Raw genomic sequence first — 16,402 nt, forward strand, 5'->3', positions numbered from 1 at the left:
CGATAAGCTATCATTTATGCGGGAGCGCAGCCGTTGACTCGATGCAGTAACTCGATCGCGGGGACTCCATGTTGATTGGTCGACATCACCCATCAGTTGAACCGCGTTTTCACGCTGTAATCTGGGCCAAAATACTTGCGGAAAGTCTTGACGTTGTTCTTCAATCATATTCTATTCGGCAACGAAAATGGCTCCAATCTCCGACCTATTATCCCAACGTGCCATTAGAAGCTTCACCCTAGGCGAAGGGGCAGATTACTTCTGGGAAGTAAAGAAACTCCCACAATACGACGCAGGAAAGAGACCAGATGGGTTCATTGATCTTTCTGGATCTGTGAATAACCTTATGCACGACTGGATGCAGGAGTACGTCGACGAAGCGATCCGCGGTATGGATGCTCATTCCCTGCTGAACTACGGCCCCCTTCATGGTTCAAAAGACGTTCAGCACGGTGCTGCCAACGTGTACAACAAATTCTTTAGCCTGAAATTTTCCATTGAAGCCACGAATGTTTTCGCAACCAATGGCGTGAGCTCAGCCATCGACATGCTCGTCTGGGTCCTTGCAGACCCAGGTGACACAATATTGATCCCAGTTCCAACATTCTTCATGCTAGACTTCGATTTGGCAGTACGAAATGGGATCAAGGTGGTCAAAGTCATCACAGACCATCTAGAAGATCCTTTTGGTCCCGGTTCTGCTGAAGAATTTGCCGAAGCCATTACCATGGCAGCGGACGGCATCCACGACAGTCGAGTACGTGCTGTATTTCTCTGCAATCCCCAGAATCCACAAGGCCGTTGCTACTCCAAGCAAACCCTCCGCGCCTTGGCCGAAATGTGCCGTCAACGAGGCTTGCAGCTGGTGGTTGATGAGATATACGGCTTGTCGCATTTCGGAGGCGAACTCGAGCCTTTCACCTCGATCCTGGGTGCCACGGACCAGAGATCAGACAAACATGTGCACAGCCTCTGGGGCTTGAGCAAGGATTTTGGAATGGGCGGTCTGAGACTAGGATTTATTGTCTCTAGAAATGAAACGTTGAGAAAGGCTTTGGCTAGGATCTCGTGAGTTTCTCTTAACGAATCTCGAAGCTTGGTCCCTGAATCATGCATGTTAATGAATCTTGGCATGTCATAGTTGGTTCACCTGGCCGACCTCGTTTTCCGATAGCTTTGCGTCTCGCCTGCTTCAAGACGAATCTGCTTTTGAGAACTATGTACGCACATACCAAAGCCGGCTTGCGCATGCTTATGAGAAGGTATCGGAAGCTCTCCTTCAACACCAGATTTCATTCCAGCCAGCAACTGCGGGGTTGTTCATCTACATTGATCTTCGAAGGTGGATCAATCAGTTTGAGGGAGCAGATGAGCCCGAGTTGCAGTTGTGGAAATATCTCGTGGATTCAGGGGTTGGCGTCAATCCAGGGAAGGTAAGCCAAAAAAAGTTAAATGGTTGAAATCAGTCCAGTGGCTAATACATAGCTCAGTTCGCAGGCAGTACCGAAGCAGGCTTTTTCCGGCTCGTCTTTACGAAAGATGTGGAGGCTACTTTGCTTGCTATCATGAGGATAGGAGCGGCACTCAAAAAGCTTGATGCAAATGCCCGAAAGAAGCGAGATCACCCCCTTCAGCGAGTAAGATCAGGGACCTCAGCGTGAGAATGTTAGTGCGATTTACGCGACGATAAATCAATATCTTTAGAGATCACTGTCAGAAGCGTATTGATGGTCACACGACCGCAAGGGAACTAGATTATCAATGACTGATTCAGAATGGTCAATTGTCGACTTAAGTAGTAAGGTCACATTGCAGCTTTTCGCGAAACACTTTTCCAATTGGTCAAAGTAACACCCTACAATCGGCACTCTTCGTCGTCGATATCGAACTCGTCTCTCAACTGCCATGTCCATACCGTAGCATTAGTATAAGATTGGACCACTTCGAAGCAAGGACCAAGGCTTCCTTCTCTAGGCTGAATGACCGGGTCGCCTGATGCCACAATCTTGTAATCATCAACGGCTGATGAACCAGCATACTTGGTGAGAAGATCAAAGTAGGCGTCTGTTGTACAGGAGGAGTCATCGGCTCGACAGAGGTTCATCAACTCGACAACTATGTCGTCCAAACTCCGGGTATTATTCCAGCGAGCGCGCACCTCAGCGTCAGCATTGGCCAAGTAGATGAGACCGCGGCCGTAGGGAACGGTTTGTGCCGTTGATACAGTCCAAGACTGATCCACTGCCTCTTGGTCGGTCAAGTTGATTGACGGATTTTGGTAGTAGGCGATCGCCTTGGTGTTCATTGCCGTCACGTACTCCAACGTGCTGAGCAGCCCCGCGCGCCACAGGTTGCGAAGTGAGTAAAATTCGGCAGTGCCCTCCGCATATCGGGTCTGGTCGGAAAGATTGCCGTTATAGATGTAAGGCCAGTTGTGGGTGATCTCATGAGCGAGAAGTAGCTCAGTGTCATTGGTGGTGGTTTTGTTGCGATCGTGCCACCCGAACGTGAAGGAGTTGTAAAGGGCTGTACCTCCTGTTCCAACGTTCTCATTGTATCGGATGAACACCTTGTAAGGCTTGGTGCCGTCATCTTGCCAGAATGTTGCCGAGTAATTGTAGAATGCTTTGATGAAGGAGGCGAGATAGGTTACGTTGAAAGGTGGCTGCTCAAGCCAGTACATGTTGAACTGGCTATCTTCTGATGCAGAGGAGCTTGAGAGAATGGGCCCGACAGCGAAAAACGTACTCAGGAGATCGTCTGTGGTTCCGTTGATAGTGACGGGTTGAGGCCCCTCACCCCAAGTCCAGACTCCTCTAGTCCCTGAGGGGGAGGCTGAGAGGTCCCAGGACAGGGCAATCTGAAATTTAGTGGAAGTGTCATCGGGGACAGGGACCAGAGCCCATATTGATCCTAGAATGCCACCAGCATTCTCTCTGATGTCGAAAAGAGGACCCATTTTCGTCGTCTCGTCGACTTCACGGGGATGTGCGGTGAAGGAGATTGCGACTGGAGGGACAACGTCTCGGGTAGCGATCCAAAACCGGCTTGCCAGGCCAGAAGACCCGGTGGCATCGGTGGTGACGAGAGGAAGGTTTCCAGCACCATCAGTTGCAGTCAAAGACTCCGAATCGTACTGGGCAGACGGCTGGCCGGCGATAGTGAGTGGAAGAGCAACCACTGTCTCGTTGGCTTTGAAAGAGATGTCCGTGGTGAGTTGACCACTCAGACTAGTTGTTCCATTTTCAGGGGCCAAATTTGGAGTGAGGGTGATGTTGATGTATGGGAATACAGTGGAGGTTGCCTGATTGACAAAGGCCAGGGCCAAGAGAATGCTTCTCATTGCTGACAGTTGTCAAGAAAGGCGAAGTCGACAGGAGAGGAGCGAAGTGGTTTGACAAAGAGACTTAGCTGCCCGAATCTGATGATTCCAGAACATGATGAATAGTCACAGAATAACATGGACAGCCAGAGGAATAAATACGCCTCCGAAACTGCACACAAATTCAGACATCATCGTTATTCTTCAGGAGCATTCCGGCACTCATAGCGCGACAAGGGTTGTTAAATGACGGTTCGTCATCGGTTGTGGAGACGCTTTAAACCCATTTCCTAATTTGGGCAACAAGAACGCGGTCTCTTCTGGCGATGGGGCTTAGTTTAGCTTTGCGAAGCAGCCAAGAGGACGTAAATATACATACAGTAGCTAGTAGCCATGTCAGGAAAATTTGATTCTCGATCGCTCAGTCATTATTTATCAATATTCTTTTGCAATCCTGCACCGCTGACAAAGATGTCTCCTGGACGCGTGGGCTCCATGCTGGGATCCCTGCAAGATGGCCTCAACCGTCTTGCTTCTATCACGATAATCTTACATTCAGCTCAACTAGCATTCCCGGTAACTTCGGCAGCATCTATCAGCAACAATGCATGGAGTTTGGTGGCTACTGGAGACCTTCTTGGAGACGTCGTCACCACAAATGATTCCCGAACTCAAGCATTGTGGGACATCACGCGATCGGCGGATTTCGCCTTCTTCAACATGGAGGGCCAACTTTTCCGTGATGCAGATTTCACTGGATATCCTTCCTCGGAGAACGGAGGCGACAATGACTATGGAAACGTTGGCGGCGGGCCAACATATGATCCCAGTCAGGCGTTCCTCCTTGCAGGCCTTGGCTTCAACTTGGCCTCCCAAGCGAATAACCACGTCTGGGACTATGGATTCGACGGTTATCATGAAACCAAAAACAGCTTAGAAGCCGCCAACATTACATCCGCTGGATCCGGAGCTAGTCTGGCGGAAGCTCGCAATGCCTCTTGCGTCCAGCGCGGTAATACGCGCCTTTCTCTCATCTGTGCCGCCGGGACCCACACCCCCGAATCGGTCGCGGGCGCCGGGGAGCCCTCGGGCAACCTTGCCTCGCGACCTGGTGTCAGTGCTCTTCGCACATCGCTGACCACAGTTGTTGATGGCGAGGCCTTTGCCAACATTCTTCGTATCGCTCGTGCCCAGGGACAATCGGATTTAACGGACGATGTCGCAGAAGTGACTCTGTACACCGGCCAAAGCCCCATGTTCTGGTCTTCTTGGCGGCGTGCAGACTCCAATGAGACAACTCCCAAACTCGATTGGAACACCAACGAAGATGACTTCAACGGGATTATTTCTTCAATCCGGGAGGCAAGGGCCACTTCGGACGCCACCGTATTCTCACTCCACGCCCATGAGAGCGACTCGGGCGCTTACGACTCAATCATCCCTCTCCCTCCTGCATCGACGGTACCCGCATCGTATATCACTAACATCAGTCGGTCCGCAATAGAGGCTGGAGCGGATGTGGTGCTCGTACATGGGCCGCATCATCTCAGGGGCATTGAGATATATCAGGGTCGCCCCATTTTCTACAGCCTCGGCTCTTTTACTTACAGCCTCGGGCTTCACTTTCGCGGCGTCTCGTTGCCAATCGAATGGGATGATGGTCTCATTGCCCATACCGAGTTTGTTGATGGGACTGTCAACAGGATCGCACTTTACCCCACGATACACAACCAACTCACCAACGACACATCGGTGGCTGACCGGACCATGCCAAAACTGGCGCCTCCTGCCGAGGCCCAACGCATTTTGAACTATTTGCAAGAAGCTTCCAGACCATTCGGCACTCTGATTAATATCAACGGGAGCACAGGTTTTATACTTGTATCTCCGTAGATGCGAAGTAGGGGTGGGAACGCGGTAGACATACACGAATATAAATATAGGTGAACAGCTTTATTACCAACTCTCATGTTATCTTTACAGTGTTAAGCTGTTTCTAGTTCTGCCAACTTCATTGCGTTGCATCCTTTGGCTGTGAATGTATTGTAAACGGCATTCGTCATCTCTGTCGTCTCCGTTGTCCTTGTCGTGACCGATCGTCTTCGTTGTTTGGGTGTCGCCATTGTCGCTGGGCGTCTTGAAAAAGCCATCTTTCACCTGCGCTACGAGAACATTGTACAATACATTCGAAGAACTTTTATGTGGGAAGATAGCCTCAATTTCAACTCTAAAGAGCTACGACGACATCTCAGAACACGAACCAGAGCTCGAATTATGCATCTACAGGAATGAGGTCGTTCAGGTACCGACCATCAGCCTCTCTGCCACACAGAAGCACGTGCTGCCCACCGCCTTTGGAGAAAAGAACTTCGCGGGCTTCCCAGGCCGAATATGTAAAGGAGGCTGCAAATATTGCGCAGCCAGGTTTGGCAGCCATGTACCTGAGTATCGCCTGATTGCAAGATCTGGCCGAGTGCAACGGCGTGAATGGACCCTCGTAAAGCACGCCGACAGCCATCGACCTCTGGATGAACTGCTGTAGGGCCTCAAAGCCGATCCTACCGGCTCCGAGGATGGAAACCTGAAACAAAATTGAGAAGATCCCGATTCTATACGTATTTCTCTTTTGACAATCAACTGGGTCGAGTTCGTCGGTGATCCGAAGTAACAAATTCAGCCATGGGTTGCTCCTCATTGGAGCGCAATCAAATGCGTCCGCTTTATTGTCCACAGCAATTCTCACCTCTTGTGTAAGTCTCTGGACGTTGCTCTCGGTACAGAGTAGCTGGGCGAATGCATAGTCAGCCCACGTCATGGTCATTTGATGAGTCGGAAGGCGGAGAGGCGCATAAGGTCTGGCGTAAAATGCTTCCGAGTCGGGTAAAAGAGCAGACAGTATCCCTTCCGGAGCTTCGCATTCAGCCAGGGTAGACTGGAGATTTCTGAGCTCTTTGAACAGCTCCTCATCCGGGAGCACAGTATCGGGCTTCGTGTGTTCGTCTGAAGGTTCTCCGAAGGAGGTACCCTTCAAGATTTCCCACCACTGCGTCACTTTACTCAATGTCTCCGCGGCTGAATCCCCCCTTTCATAGAAGCATTTCGAGAAGAGCAGCCGCTGACTGATCCTTGACGCCTGACATCCAATGACCTGGATCCTTTGTGCTGGATGTACCAAACTTGGTACAAGTTCCACAAGGAGTGACTCATTGGCTGACTCGATCCCCAGAGGATGTTGAGGCCCTCGACAGACCAGTTCAAGGTATCTGAGGTGTACCCAAATGCGTCCCAAGTCTTTGCCGGTAGTAAGCGAAAGGACCTGACTGCGATGATTGCGGATGCCATTATCAAGCACCGCGAGAGCCCGCCTGAGATCAACAATCGTCCCAGTCTCTAGTTCGTACAGTGTAGCTAGAATCAGGATGGTTAAACGAGCCTCCCATGACATGTCTGGATGCGTTTCAAGAATTTCTGAACATTTGCTGACATAGTTGAGTGCTCTAGACGAATGAATCGGTGCTGGTACCCATTGACTATGATCGGATGAGTGATGCCCATGTAGGTTGGCGAGACTGGCCGCCGCCAAAGCCATAGCTGCATATCGGAGAGGGATGTTGTAGAGCATCATCTTCCACAGGTTGTCGAGGCGGACGGGAAGATTGTTGATCACGTTCAACCTGAAGTGGGCTAGGTATGGCCTATCTTCAACGGGAACTGGAGCCGGCTTTCGCGTAAATGGCAATTCTGGTTGGTTCTCAAGGCCGGTCCAAGAAGCTGGAAGTAATCCACGTCGTAGACTCCGATTTGCTGTGCAGGAGCGTGATTGATTCTCATGGCGGGAGGTTTCTGAGACCAGAAGAGTTTCATCTGGTGGTGTAGGATTGTCCGGCGATGAGATCGTCGACGCAGAGCAGGAACCCTCGCCACGTTGGCTTGTGGGTGAAGTTGGGGACGGCAGCAAAGACGGCATCAATAAGTCCCACGGAAGGCATTGGGTATCCCCTGGCAATATTGGAGACACAGGTATGAAGTCGGTCATTGACGACGTCAGAAGCTGTTCTGCGTCGAGGAAGAATTCGGGTGACAATTGATCCATCAAGTCGTCTCTACGCCATTCATGAATGTCGTAATTGGCGGCTGAGTTGATGTCTTCCTGTCGGTCACCGGACACCAATGATGTGCTGTGCTCATCAGATTCAAGGACTGGTGGGGTAGGCGGCAGTGGAGCAGTGCTTGGCTGCTGCCGTACCGCATCCGCTGTATCAAGCTGATTGACTGTGAATGTAGCTGGATGAATAGGATTTGACCGCTTGCGGTCTCGTGTCGCCAGCTTTCCAACAGCTTGATCTTTGGTTGAAGCAGAACTTCCAGCCATCTTCAAGCGGCGGACCTTGTTGGCAGCCCACTGTGTTGCGTCTTTGAACTCGAAGGCGCCAAACTCATACTCGCACGAACTTGATGTTGCAGAACAACGCCGGCAAGCCGGTCTCTGTTCATCACACTACTTTTCAATCAGCTTTGCATCACACCAATCCTGTCATCTCACTACAACGCACCTTTCTTCGCTTACGTCGGCACTGGAGACAACCCGTTTTCGTTCGAGTAATGTCTGTTTTCTTAGGTCTAGCCGGTGCGGGATCGTACATAATGACGGAAGGGTGCCAAGCTGGGCGAGTGATGGTCCAGGAGTGTGACAGATGGCCAGAGTCTTCATACACATTTACGCGACGACACTAGATCGCAAACTGCTCAGAGATGTAGCTATGGGCGAATCCAAGGTTCATGATGAATCACAGACGAACATAGCCATCTCAACAGCGATAAGAGCTCGGCCGCGAACCTGGCACCCCTAAGACAGGAGGATTGTGAATGCGGGGAAACAACTGATTCTACGTTGATTGTTTGCCCCCCCGGAGCTACCCTGCCCCCTGGTTCGGAATCTCCACTTTCAGCGGATATCTTTGCAGTACATGGCGTGCGGAATTGAGTTGCAAAACATGGGATACCGGCAAAGACCAATATCGATAACCTCGACACTAAGAGTCATAGTTCGAGGCAAACATCCGGGTTGAATCCATGTCCTCCGATACGCGATAGATAAAATGGCAAAAGCGCGGAAACGATTACCGTTACTTGGGCCGCGAATAACCTTACATGGATGTGACAACGCGTGTTGGAGTTGGCGATCTAACCCAATCGGGTCAACGGGAACGCACGGCGAAGAACACCGTGTAAGCCAGCTGATCACCCCAAGCTGTTATCATGCTGCCGTGAAACCCGGTATTCTAAATTCAGTTGGTTTCTCTAAGCGCACACTCGGACTGGCTATCACAAACCTGGGACGCACATAGCTTATCTTATTGCCGGCAAATCGCTCATGCAGATGCATTGATAGCCATAAGATCCTTTCCAGAACTGCATGATGCAAGTACGCAGCGTTGTTGTTGACTCCAACGGGAAGTCAGGAGCCAAAGTACAGTCGTTGCCGCAATGCAGAACTTATCACGGGGTTTGGTTGGCCTCACAGCTTATCATGCCGCCTGCGAGATAACGATGTAGGGCACTGGTCGATAACAATACACTTGATGCAACGGCTCTCATTGAGCATGATTGTGAATCTTTTGAGTATCATTGTGATTGTGCATAAGACTCCCAAATCTGTAAAATTAATCTTCTCAAAAGGTATTACGGATTGGTATCAAACCCTGTAGGCACCCCATTACTTTGGACTGTCAGATGCGCTATGATGGCAAGCAACTCTCAAAGCCCCAACATGCGTTCCAACTCAGGAGTTGAATTTGAGAGCCAACCAGACGGCACTGGGTTCAAGGATGATGGAGAACGAAAGAAAGAGACCAATATTGAAAAAGCCGAGAGCGTCATTGAAGGCGTCACAGAGGAGCAGGATCAGTTCAAACCGCTTCCTGGAGTGAAGTCCTACGATGGAAGAAGAATCTTGACGGTGCGTGCCGTCGCCACAGGCATATTTTTGGGCTCAGTTATCAACTGCTCAAATCTTTATCTTGGTTCGTGTCCAACATAGAATTTCCAGCCTCAGAGAAACCGCACTAATCATGATCCCCGGGGCTCGCAGGTCTGATGACCGGATTTGGCGCTGATGCCACTTTATTTGCGTCCATTTTCGGCTACGCTATTTGCAAAGCTCTGGAAAAGTCAAAGGTACGATGAGCTTTCACCCATATGGCCGGTCATGTAATTTCCAGCTAACCAAGCTTTACCCATGAACTAGATTCCCTTCTTGAGCGGTGATTTCGGGCCTCATGAGAACAATATCATTCAAGCCGCCGCCCTGGGATGCATCGGCATCGGCTTCATGTTCATGAGCGGTGTCCCTGCCATGTACCAACTACATCTCCTGGGACCGACCCCGCAGTCGGACTTTGGAAGAATGATTTGGTTCGCCCTTGTTGCAGGATTCTGGGGACTTGGTTTTACCGTGCCGCTGCGCAACTTATTCATCCTCCGCCTCGCACGTCAACTCAGCTTGTACTTCCCGCTTGGAACGGCGTCTGCGATCACGATTCAGACGCTGCATTCGATCGAAGGCAGCACAGGACAGGCACGGCAACACGTCAAGGCCATCAGCATGTCCTTCGTCTTCTCGCTGATTTGGTCTGTGGCTACTTCATATGCGCCTGGTATTCTTTACACCTGGAATCCCTTGTGGTGGATTTTTAAATGGGGAGGACGGTCTGTGATTTCTGCCATCAGTTGGGGCTGGTTCTCATGGTCGTGGTCTCCCTCCATGATAGGGATAGGCGCCCTCATTGACTTGAACGCGGCACTATCATATTTACTGGGAACGGTACTCGCCTGGGGAGTGGTGGGCCCGATCATTGTACACAAAGGCGCTGCCGTTGGCATACCCTATGCACCTGACTATCCCGAGCTTCTCACGTACAACGCTTTCATTCCGACTCAGTTCAGCACAACGCCCTCCCCACGTTACTGGATGCTTTGGCCCGCGACATTCATGATGCTTGGTGTCTCTCTCACGACAATTCTCCTCGAGGCAAAGAACTTTGCACGGATGGCGAAGTACGGTATCTTGAATGTCCAAGCCAAGTTCACTCGGCGAAGAGACGCAAGTGCAGATTCAGTGATGGTTCTGAAGAAAGGGGAAATCGCCGGCGAGATCCCAGATCCTGTCGCTCCCGCATATCAAGTGCGATGGTGGGAGTGGTCATCAGTGACACTTGTCTCCGTCATCGTTGCCCTTGTGGCTCTCAAATACGTCTTCGGTATACCGCCAGCACTGAACTTACTCAATCTTGCTCTCGGCTTCATGTGGTCTTTTGTCGTCATTCAGGTTTATGGCGCCTCGGGAACAACACCCATCACAACCGTCGCGAAGGGCTCTCAATTCATTACAGGTGGCATTCTCCGCCACGAGATCCACCAACAAGGCTATGAATCAGTAGCTCGGATCAACCTCGCAGGATGTGTCATAAGCTCGGCGGCTGCTCAACAGGCAGGTGAGTTATGCCAAGACTTCCGCACTGGCTTCTTGCTCGGCACTCCGGCACGACCCCAATGGCACGCGCAGATGATTGGCACTTTCGTCGCTGTGTTCCTGTCGCCAGCGATATTCCTCTTATTTGCAAAGGCATTCCCATGCATTCTCGATGCCGAGGCAACGACCTGCCAGTTCACTCTTCCAGCGGTTACATCCTGGCGCGTCGTCACTCAGGCAATCTTCATGGACACATTTCCCATATCTCAGTCCAGCTGGATCTTTTCTATATTGATGACGCTCCTTGGAATGGGGAGTGTTGCCCTCAAGAGATACCTCGTCGGTCACAAACGCCTCAGCTCTTATCAAGTTTGGGTTCCGAACATGTCGCTCGTGGGCCTGGCGATGACTATCCCAGGGTCTTCAGTGACTTTGACGGTTACTATCGGAGCTGTTACCGCGCATCTGTGGAAGCTATACTCCCCAAGAACGCATGAAAGATTTCTTTATGCTGTTGCGGCAGGTGGAGTGGCTGGTGAGGGTGTCGGGTATGTTGTGCAGAGCATTCTCCAGATTGCTGGAGTGGCGGGAGTGGGAACAACGTTAGGATGCGTGGCTGAGATTTGCTGAAGGATGTTTGACCTATCTTCCTTATACGAAGCCTCAGGTTGGAACTCAGTGCTTATGTTTAGTCGCGCCGTTGTGCTTGTGGGTTTCCATAGCTATTCAAATGAACTCCCCTCCCCTATTCCCCTGAGTTCATTGCATTTCACATGCGTTGAAAAGGCCTTGAAACCTGAAGAATTGTGCAAAAGAACCAAAAAGAATAAATTAAAGAACTCTTTCTCTGTTCTGTAGAGTTGCCCCTGGTTCGAGACTTTCCGCGACGAGAAAAAGTGATCAGTGATGGAGGCCCCTTCTGTCCCACCTAACTCTGAAGCCATTTCCGCACCACTGCGCCCACAGCCTCTGGCTGATTAAACGGCGCAAAGTGCCCTGCCTCATCTACTGTGTACAGAGAAAGCCGACCATTGCTCTTGAATGTTCCGCCTCTTGATGTATCTACGTCTTTGGCAGAGGATACCAAATCCCCTCGTTGATAATGCCAATCGCTAAAGCTCTCTGCGCGAAATGAGGCCTGTCCTTCCCAAGGCTGCTCATCTAGCATGCGAATCTGACCCGGCGTATTGCTGTTCAAGAGAAATATCAGCACCAGCCACGATGGTTTAACAGGAAAAGTCAAAGGATTTGGCCCACATAATAATGTCATTGTTGCCATTGATGAAAAGGATCCGGATGTCGGTGTTGTCAAGGAGCCACGTCAATTCCCTAGTAACGGGAAGAAATACGTTCTTTGCTTCAGTCCACCTCCCATTAGTGTCGAAATCGATCAGTTCGAACGACGTGTTCGGGAACCCTAGCATTTTCTGTACCCAGGGCCGATTGAAGAACTCAAAGGTTGCGTCTTTGTCGAAATCTGAGCATAGCGGGGGCTTTTGGCATTTCAGACGACCTAGGTAGCAAGAGAAGTCAATTACGTTTCCAATGGCCTGAATCTGGGATGGATGCAGAGTGATGTAGTCAATATTGAGCACAGAAACATCGTTCAAAAACACTGGATGAAATCTAACTTACTGTCGTACGGGTTCCAACCTCCAGGTCTGACATCCGCAGCATAGGGCGCTCCCACAGTCTCATCACAAGACATAGCGGCCGCGAGACAAACCTCCTTATCATAGGTCTCACGGCAGTGCTGTCCAAGAATTTCGCAGTGAGGCACTGCAGCTGCCATTGAGTCGCACGTCGTGCTGTTCATAAGCGGGGCCTTGCGGCCGTCTCGGCGCCAGTCAGAACAGAAAAAGTCGTAGTACCCTACAGTCTGGCGGGTATTATCGACGTAGCCATCTACTATTATAGCAGATTCGATATTCAGCGGCTCGTATGTGGCAAGACTTTGTCCAGAGCTGGCGATCTCTCTTTCCGAGCGCATGATATGATGCGTGTAGCCGGTGACATAGTGACCTCCCATAGATTCGCCAGCAATGTGCAGCGATCGCCCACTATGTTCGGGGAATACATCGTTGGTGAAGGTTCTGAGAAAATTGTGAATATCGCGGCCACCCTCCTCGAGGCTCACTGGAATATGACTGCGGTTGGTAATGTGTGAGAAGCCAACTCCAGCCGGTTGGCTAAATGAGAAGCAGCTTTGTCAGTGGGCATCTAGGCGCGGGAAAGCTGGCGACTTACTCGACGACAACAACATTTGCGTAGTCAATCCACGAGTATTCCAGAGTCTTTGTAGAATTTCCATCCTCGTTGACGACACACGGGCCTATACCTTTGAAAAGCCCCAGTTCTCCAGTTGCTCCTGGGCCGCTAAGGGGGTGTGAGCCTTCGCTTCTGGGAAGTTGTCGATGACGTACCCGCTCATCCAAAGTACCAAGGGGGCATTTTCAGGATCATGCCGACTCTCAAAGTACCCTACACAATATCATTAGTTTGGATCAAAAGTGATACAAGTCTCTTGTCGTGTTGAAACATTTCTACTCACAGAAGAAAATGGACTTATGGTCGGTTACATTGACAACGCCGGTCCAGTATTGTGACCCTGCATCACAAAGTTCTTTGGGTTGTTTTCGTAGAGTGAACAGTGCGGGCTGTTCTTCTGCTAGCACCGGCGGCCGGTCCCCACCCAGTGTTTTCTGGTTGCCGGGGCCAGAGCCGGGATACAGACCGAGTGCGCCAGCCGTGGCGGCTGCGACGAGAGCGCAGCGTAGAGCCAGCAAAGGCATTGTAGTAATGCTACAAGAGACAACCAGATATAGCAACACAGCCGAAGATGGAAGAAACTCTTAATGAATGATGATAGGACGTCTATGGTATTGAAGAAAGCGCCCTGCAATAGGTCAATCGCATTGATGGGAGCTTTCTTCATGTACTGTGGCTGCCAACGCTCTTTTGGTGGCCATTGCTTTGACAGGATGCATGCATCGTTCCCCAATTTTCTGGGTGGTTATTGACCTTCCCTTTTGGATCTAGGGCGGTTGACATTGCCCGATGTGGTCAGCGAGAGCGCCGATACGTACATCCCGCACAATGTCCCCGGGGTTTGATCATACAACAGCTTAAGGCTAAAGAGAAGCCTTCAGAACATACGGGCTCACTCCATCAAATCCAATCTGAGAACAAATACGGAGAAATGAGTGTCTTGGGAGCAACTCCGATCGGCCGAGGCTTACTCCGTTCGGTGGGACTGATCATTCTGATACTGTCTTGTGCCACAGCCAGCAGCGTCATCCCACCCAAGTCCACTTTGCTCCCAACGAAATCTAACTTTGCCGCAACCCAAGGCACGCCATCCTTCTCAATTCGTCTCAGCAACGAGACCTCTCAAGTCTGCAACAGTTCTACCCCGGGCGTCTCGGGATTCATTGACTCCAACATAGGCGATGATGAAAGTCACATGTTCTTCTGGCTTTTCGATTCCAAGAATGATCCGTCATCGGATCCGCTTATTCTCTGGATGACAGGGTAACATGCCACTGGCTCACCATACTGCTTTCATCGAACCACTTTGCTGATAGTTCGTCAAATGACAGAGGCCCTGGTGCTTCCTCTACAGGCTATGGAAACCTTATGGAGTTGGGCCCCTGCCGAATAGCTCCTGAGGGAGGTTATACGATTGAGAATGAGTTTGGATGGAACAAGAATGCCACCGTTCTCTTCGTGGAGTACGTATACAACATCGATCTTACAAATTCTCATGGGCCTCGGGAAATTTGGTACTGATTATTCAACTCCCTAGTCAGCCGATCAGCGTCGGGTTCTCAAGCGGCTCAAGGGTACCACAAGGCTTGACAGAGGCATCGCGAGCTATGCACACTTTCCTGGATCAGTTTCTCACTGCATTCCCTCTTCTTAGAAATGTCGACTTTTATATCGCAGGAGAGTCGTACGGAGGCTCTTGGGTGCCGGCACTGGCATCGGAGATTCTGCGCAACCAAGAGAACACCAATGCAGGCAGGAACGAAGATCCTGCACAACGTCCCTTGTCTCGCGGGGTGCTTGAAGGTATCCAGAAAATCAATCTTAAGGGTGTAATGATCGGCAATGGTCTAGTTCGTCAGCCCGTGCAGAACCCTGGAACCTTTGAGGCGTTGTGCTCTGGCCCCGACGGACTTTTCAACACATCACAATGTCTCGAATGGGCTCCGAGAGCTCTATGGTGCGAGAAGAATCTCGGAGTGTGTGAGACGAAAGGCTGGACCTCGTCCGAATGCAAAAGCGCACAGAAGCTGTGCTCTGAAATGGCCGAGGTTGCCATCAACGAGATGCATCGTAACCCGTATGACTGGCGCCGCACATGCGGTGACGATCCTTTGGGTTGTTACCCGGAAATGGCTCATATAGACAATTACCTAAGTAGCAGCATTGTCAAGAAAGCCCTCGGGGTACCGGAAGAGGCACCATTCTTTGGTGTCTCTTTCGATGTCTTCAACCTCTGGGAGGAAATCGGAGATTTGTGGAAGTCGAGTGCGGAATACGTCAACTATCTTCTCAACTCGGTAGGTCACTTTCAATGCAACTCCCATCCTTTCCACATGTGTTATCGTTACACGCAACTGTCTGCCATAGTGTGGTTGCTGAAGCTGAATCTCGTAACTTTTCAGGGAATTCGAGTCCTCATTTACGTTGGCGACAAAGACCTGTATTGCAACGCAGCAGGTATGAGAAGGCTTGTTAACGAAGGCTTGGAGTGGAACGGTCATCCGTTCTTTCGGTTTCGGGAATATCTACCTTGGTATCACGGCTCGAAACGTGTTGGTCGATGGAAGTCATACGACAGTCTAACCTACGCTGAGATCTTTGATTCTGGTCACCTTGCGCCGTTCGATTTACCGGCGGAAGTTCTGTCGCTTGTATCCGGCTGGCTGGGCGATGGACAGCCACCGGTGAGATGATGAATACTTTGGTTCGCTTGCAATGTCAAGGAGACCTTGACCGACCGCGGTCCCATATTCCCGTCAGCGCAGCACCCCATTCAATCCATATCAATCAATTCAAGCAATCAGCCAATCAAAAGAGGGCATTTTCGATATGGATTCTCCGAGATCTCCGAGCCAGAACTGGTGCGTTCCCTATGTTGCTGACCTGATCCGGCTTACAAAGATTTACCCGTTCTCAACGACGACATTCTTAAGTGTTCAGGCTACGATTGAATATATGTCAACGTGTGATGGTCTTCAGTGCATTTGTGTCACAGGGAGTAGACTACCGCATGGTTTCGCGTATGCTGCAGTGAGATCTATTGAGCCTTTTATTTCCAGATTTTGTGTTATGTCCGGATCCAATTCCAATTCGGGCAACTCGTACTTCTCGTTGCCTATGACTCCTCCCCCAAATGATCTTTTGTCCTGTCGGATTCATCGAGACCCGCCCCACGGACAAGGCCGCTTCACGATTTCGTCGAAAGATTACCATTTTGCATCCGATGAATTGTACATTGCCAATAGTAGCGTTGACCTGCCTGACGGCACATGTTTTGGTGATTGGAATGTGAAAAGACAAAGCTGGAGATGTGAAGCTGTCGACTAGGTGATTAGTACAAC

General features: G+C 50.5%; 6 protein-coding genes across 6 annotated transcripts; 4 read left to right on the forward strand and 2 right to left on the reverse strand.

The window, feature by feature from the left end:
• Positions 1-187: 187 nt before the first annotated feature.
• On the forward strand, positions 188-1,661 carry ACS9 (1-aminocyclopropane-1-carboxylate synthase 9; the record flags this gene model as incomplete). The annotated part of the gene is made up of 3 exons (XM_036639048.1): positions 188-1,068; positions 1,142-1,433; positions 1,491-1,661. 3 exons carry the CDS (start codon positions 188-190, stop codon positions 1,659-1,661), a joined length of 1,344 nt encoding a protein of 447 aa, XP_036496970.1.
• Positions 1,662-1,855: 194 nt separating this feature from the next.
• On the reverse strand, positions 1,856-3,343 carry CGCS363_v007200 (uncharacterized protein; the record flags this gene model as incomplete). The annotated part of the gene is made up of 1 exon (XM_036639049.1): positions 1,856-3,343. The coding sequence occupies one exon, from the start codon at positions 3,341-3,343 to the stop codon at positions 1,856-1,858; it is 1,488 nt and encodes a 495-aa protein (XP_036495860.1).
• A 699-nt stretch (positions 3,344-4,042) lies between these two features.
• CGCS363_v007201 (Uncharacterized protein) lies at positions 4,043-5,215 on the forward strand (the record flags this gene model as incomplete). Its single annotated transcript, XM_036639050.1, has 1 exon — positions 4,043-5,215. One exon carries the CDS (start codon positions 4,043-4,045, stop codon positions 5,213-5,215), a length of 1,173 nt encoding a protein of 390 aa, XP_036496229.1.
• Positions 5,216-9,092: 3,877 nt separating this feature from the next.
• YSL7 (putative metal-nicotianamine transporter YSL7) lies at positions 9,093-11,423 on the forward strand (the record flags this gene model as incomplete). Its single annotated transcript, XM_036639051.1, has 3 exons — positions 9,093-9,345; positions 9,414-9,499; positions 9,570-11,423. 3 exons carry the CDS (start codon positions 9,093-9,095, stop codon positions 11,421-11,423), a joined length of 2,193 nt encoding a protein of 730 aa, XP_036496232.1.
• Positions 11,424-12,019: 596 nt separating this feature from the next.
• On the reverse strand, positions 12,020-13,585 carry CGCS363_v007203 (Carboxypeptidase Y-like protein; the record flags this gene model as incomplete). Its single annotated transcript, XM_036639052.1, has 5 exons — positions 12,020-12,306; positions 12,429-12,982; positions 13,041-13,169; positions 13,217-13,274; positions 13,345-13,585. 5 exons carry the CDS (start codon positions 13,583-13,585, stop codon positions 12,020-12,022), a joined length of 1,269 nt encoding a protein of 422 aa, XP_036496231.1.
• A 671-nt stretch (positions 13,586-14,256) lies between these two features.
• On the forward strand, positions 14,257-15,754 carry cpy1 (Carboxypeptidase Y; the record flags this gene model as incomplete). Its single annotated transcript, XM_036639053.1, has 4 exons — positions 14,257-14,324; positions 14,393-14,524; positions 14,599-15,358; positions 15,464-15,754. 4 exons carry the CDS (start codon positions 14,257-14,259, stop codon positions 15,752-15,754), a joined length of 1,251 nt encoding a protein of 416 aa, XP_036496234.1.
• Positions 15,755-16,402: the final 648 nt, after the last annotated feature.

The sequence above is a fragment of the Colletotrichum siamense genome, assembly GCF_013390195.1.
Source record: "Colletotrichum siamense strain Cg363 chromosome Unknown KSG_Cg363_contig04, whole genome shotgun sequence".
In the NCBI taxonomy this organism is placed as follows: domain Eukaryota; kingdom Fungi; phylum Ascomycota; class Sordariomycetes; order Glomerellales; family Glomerellaceae; genus Colletotrichum; species Colletotrichum siamense.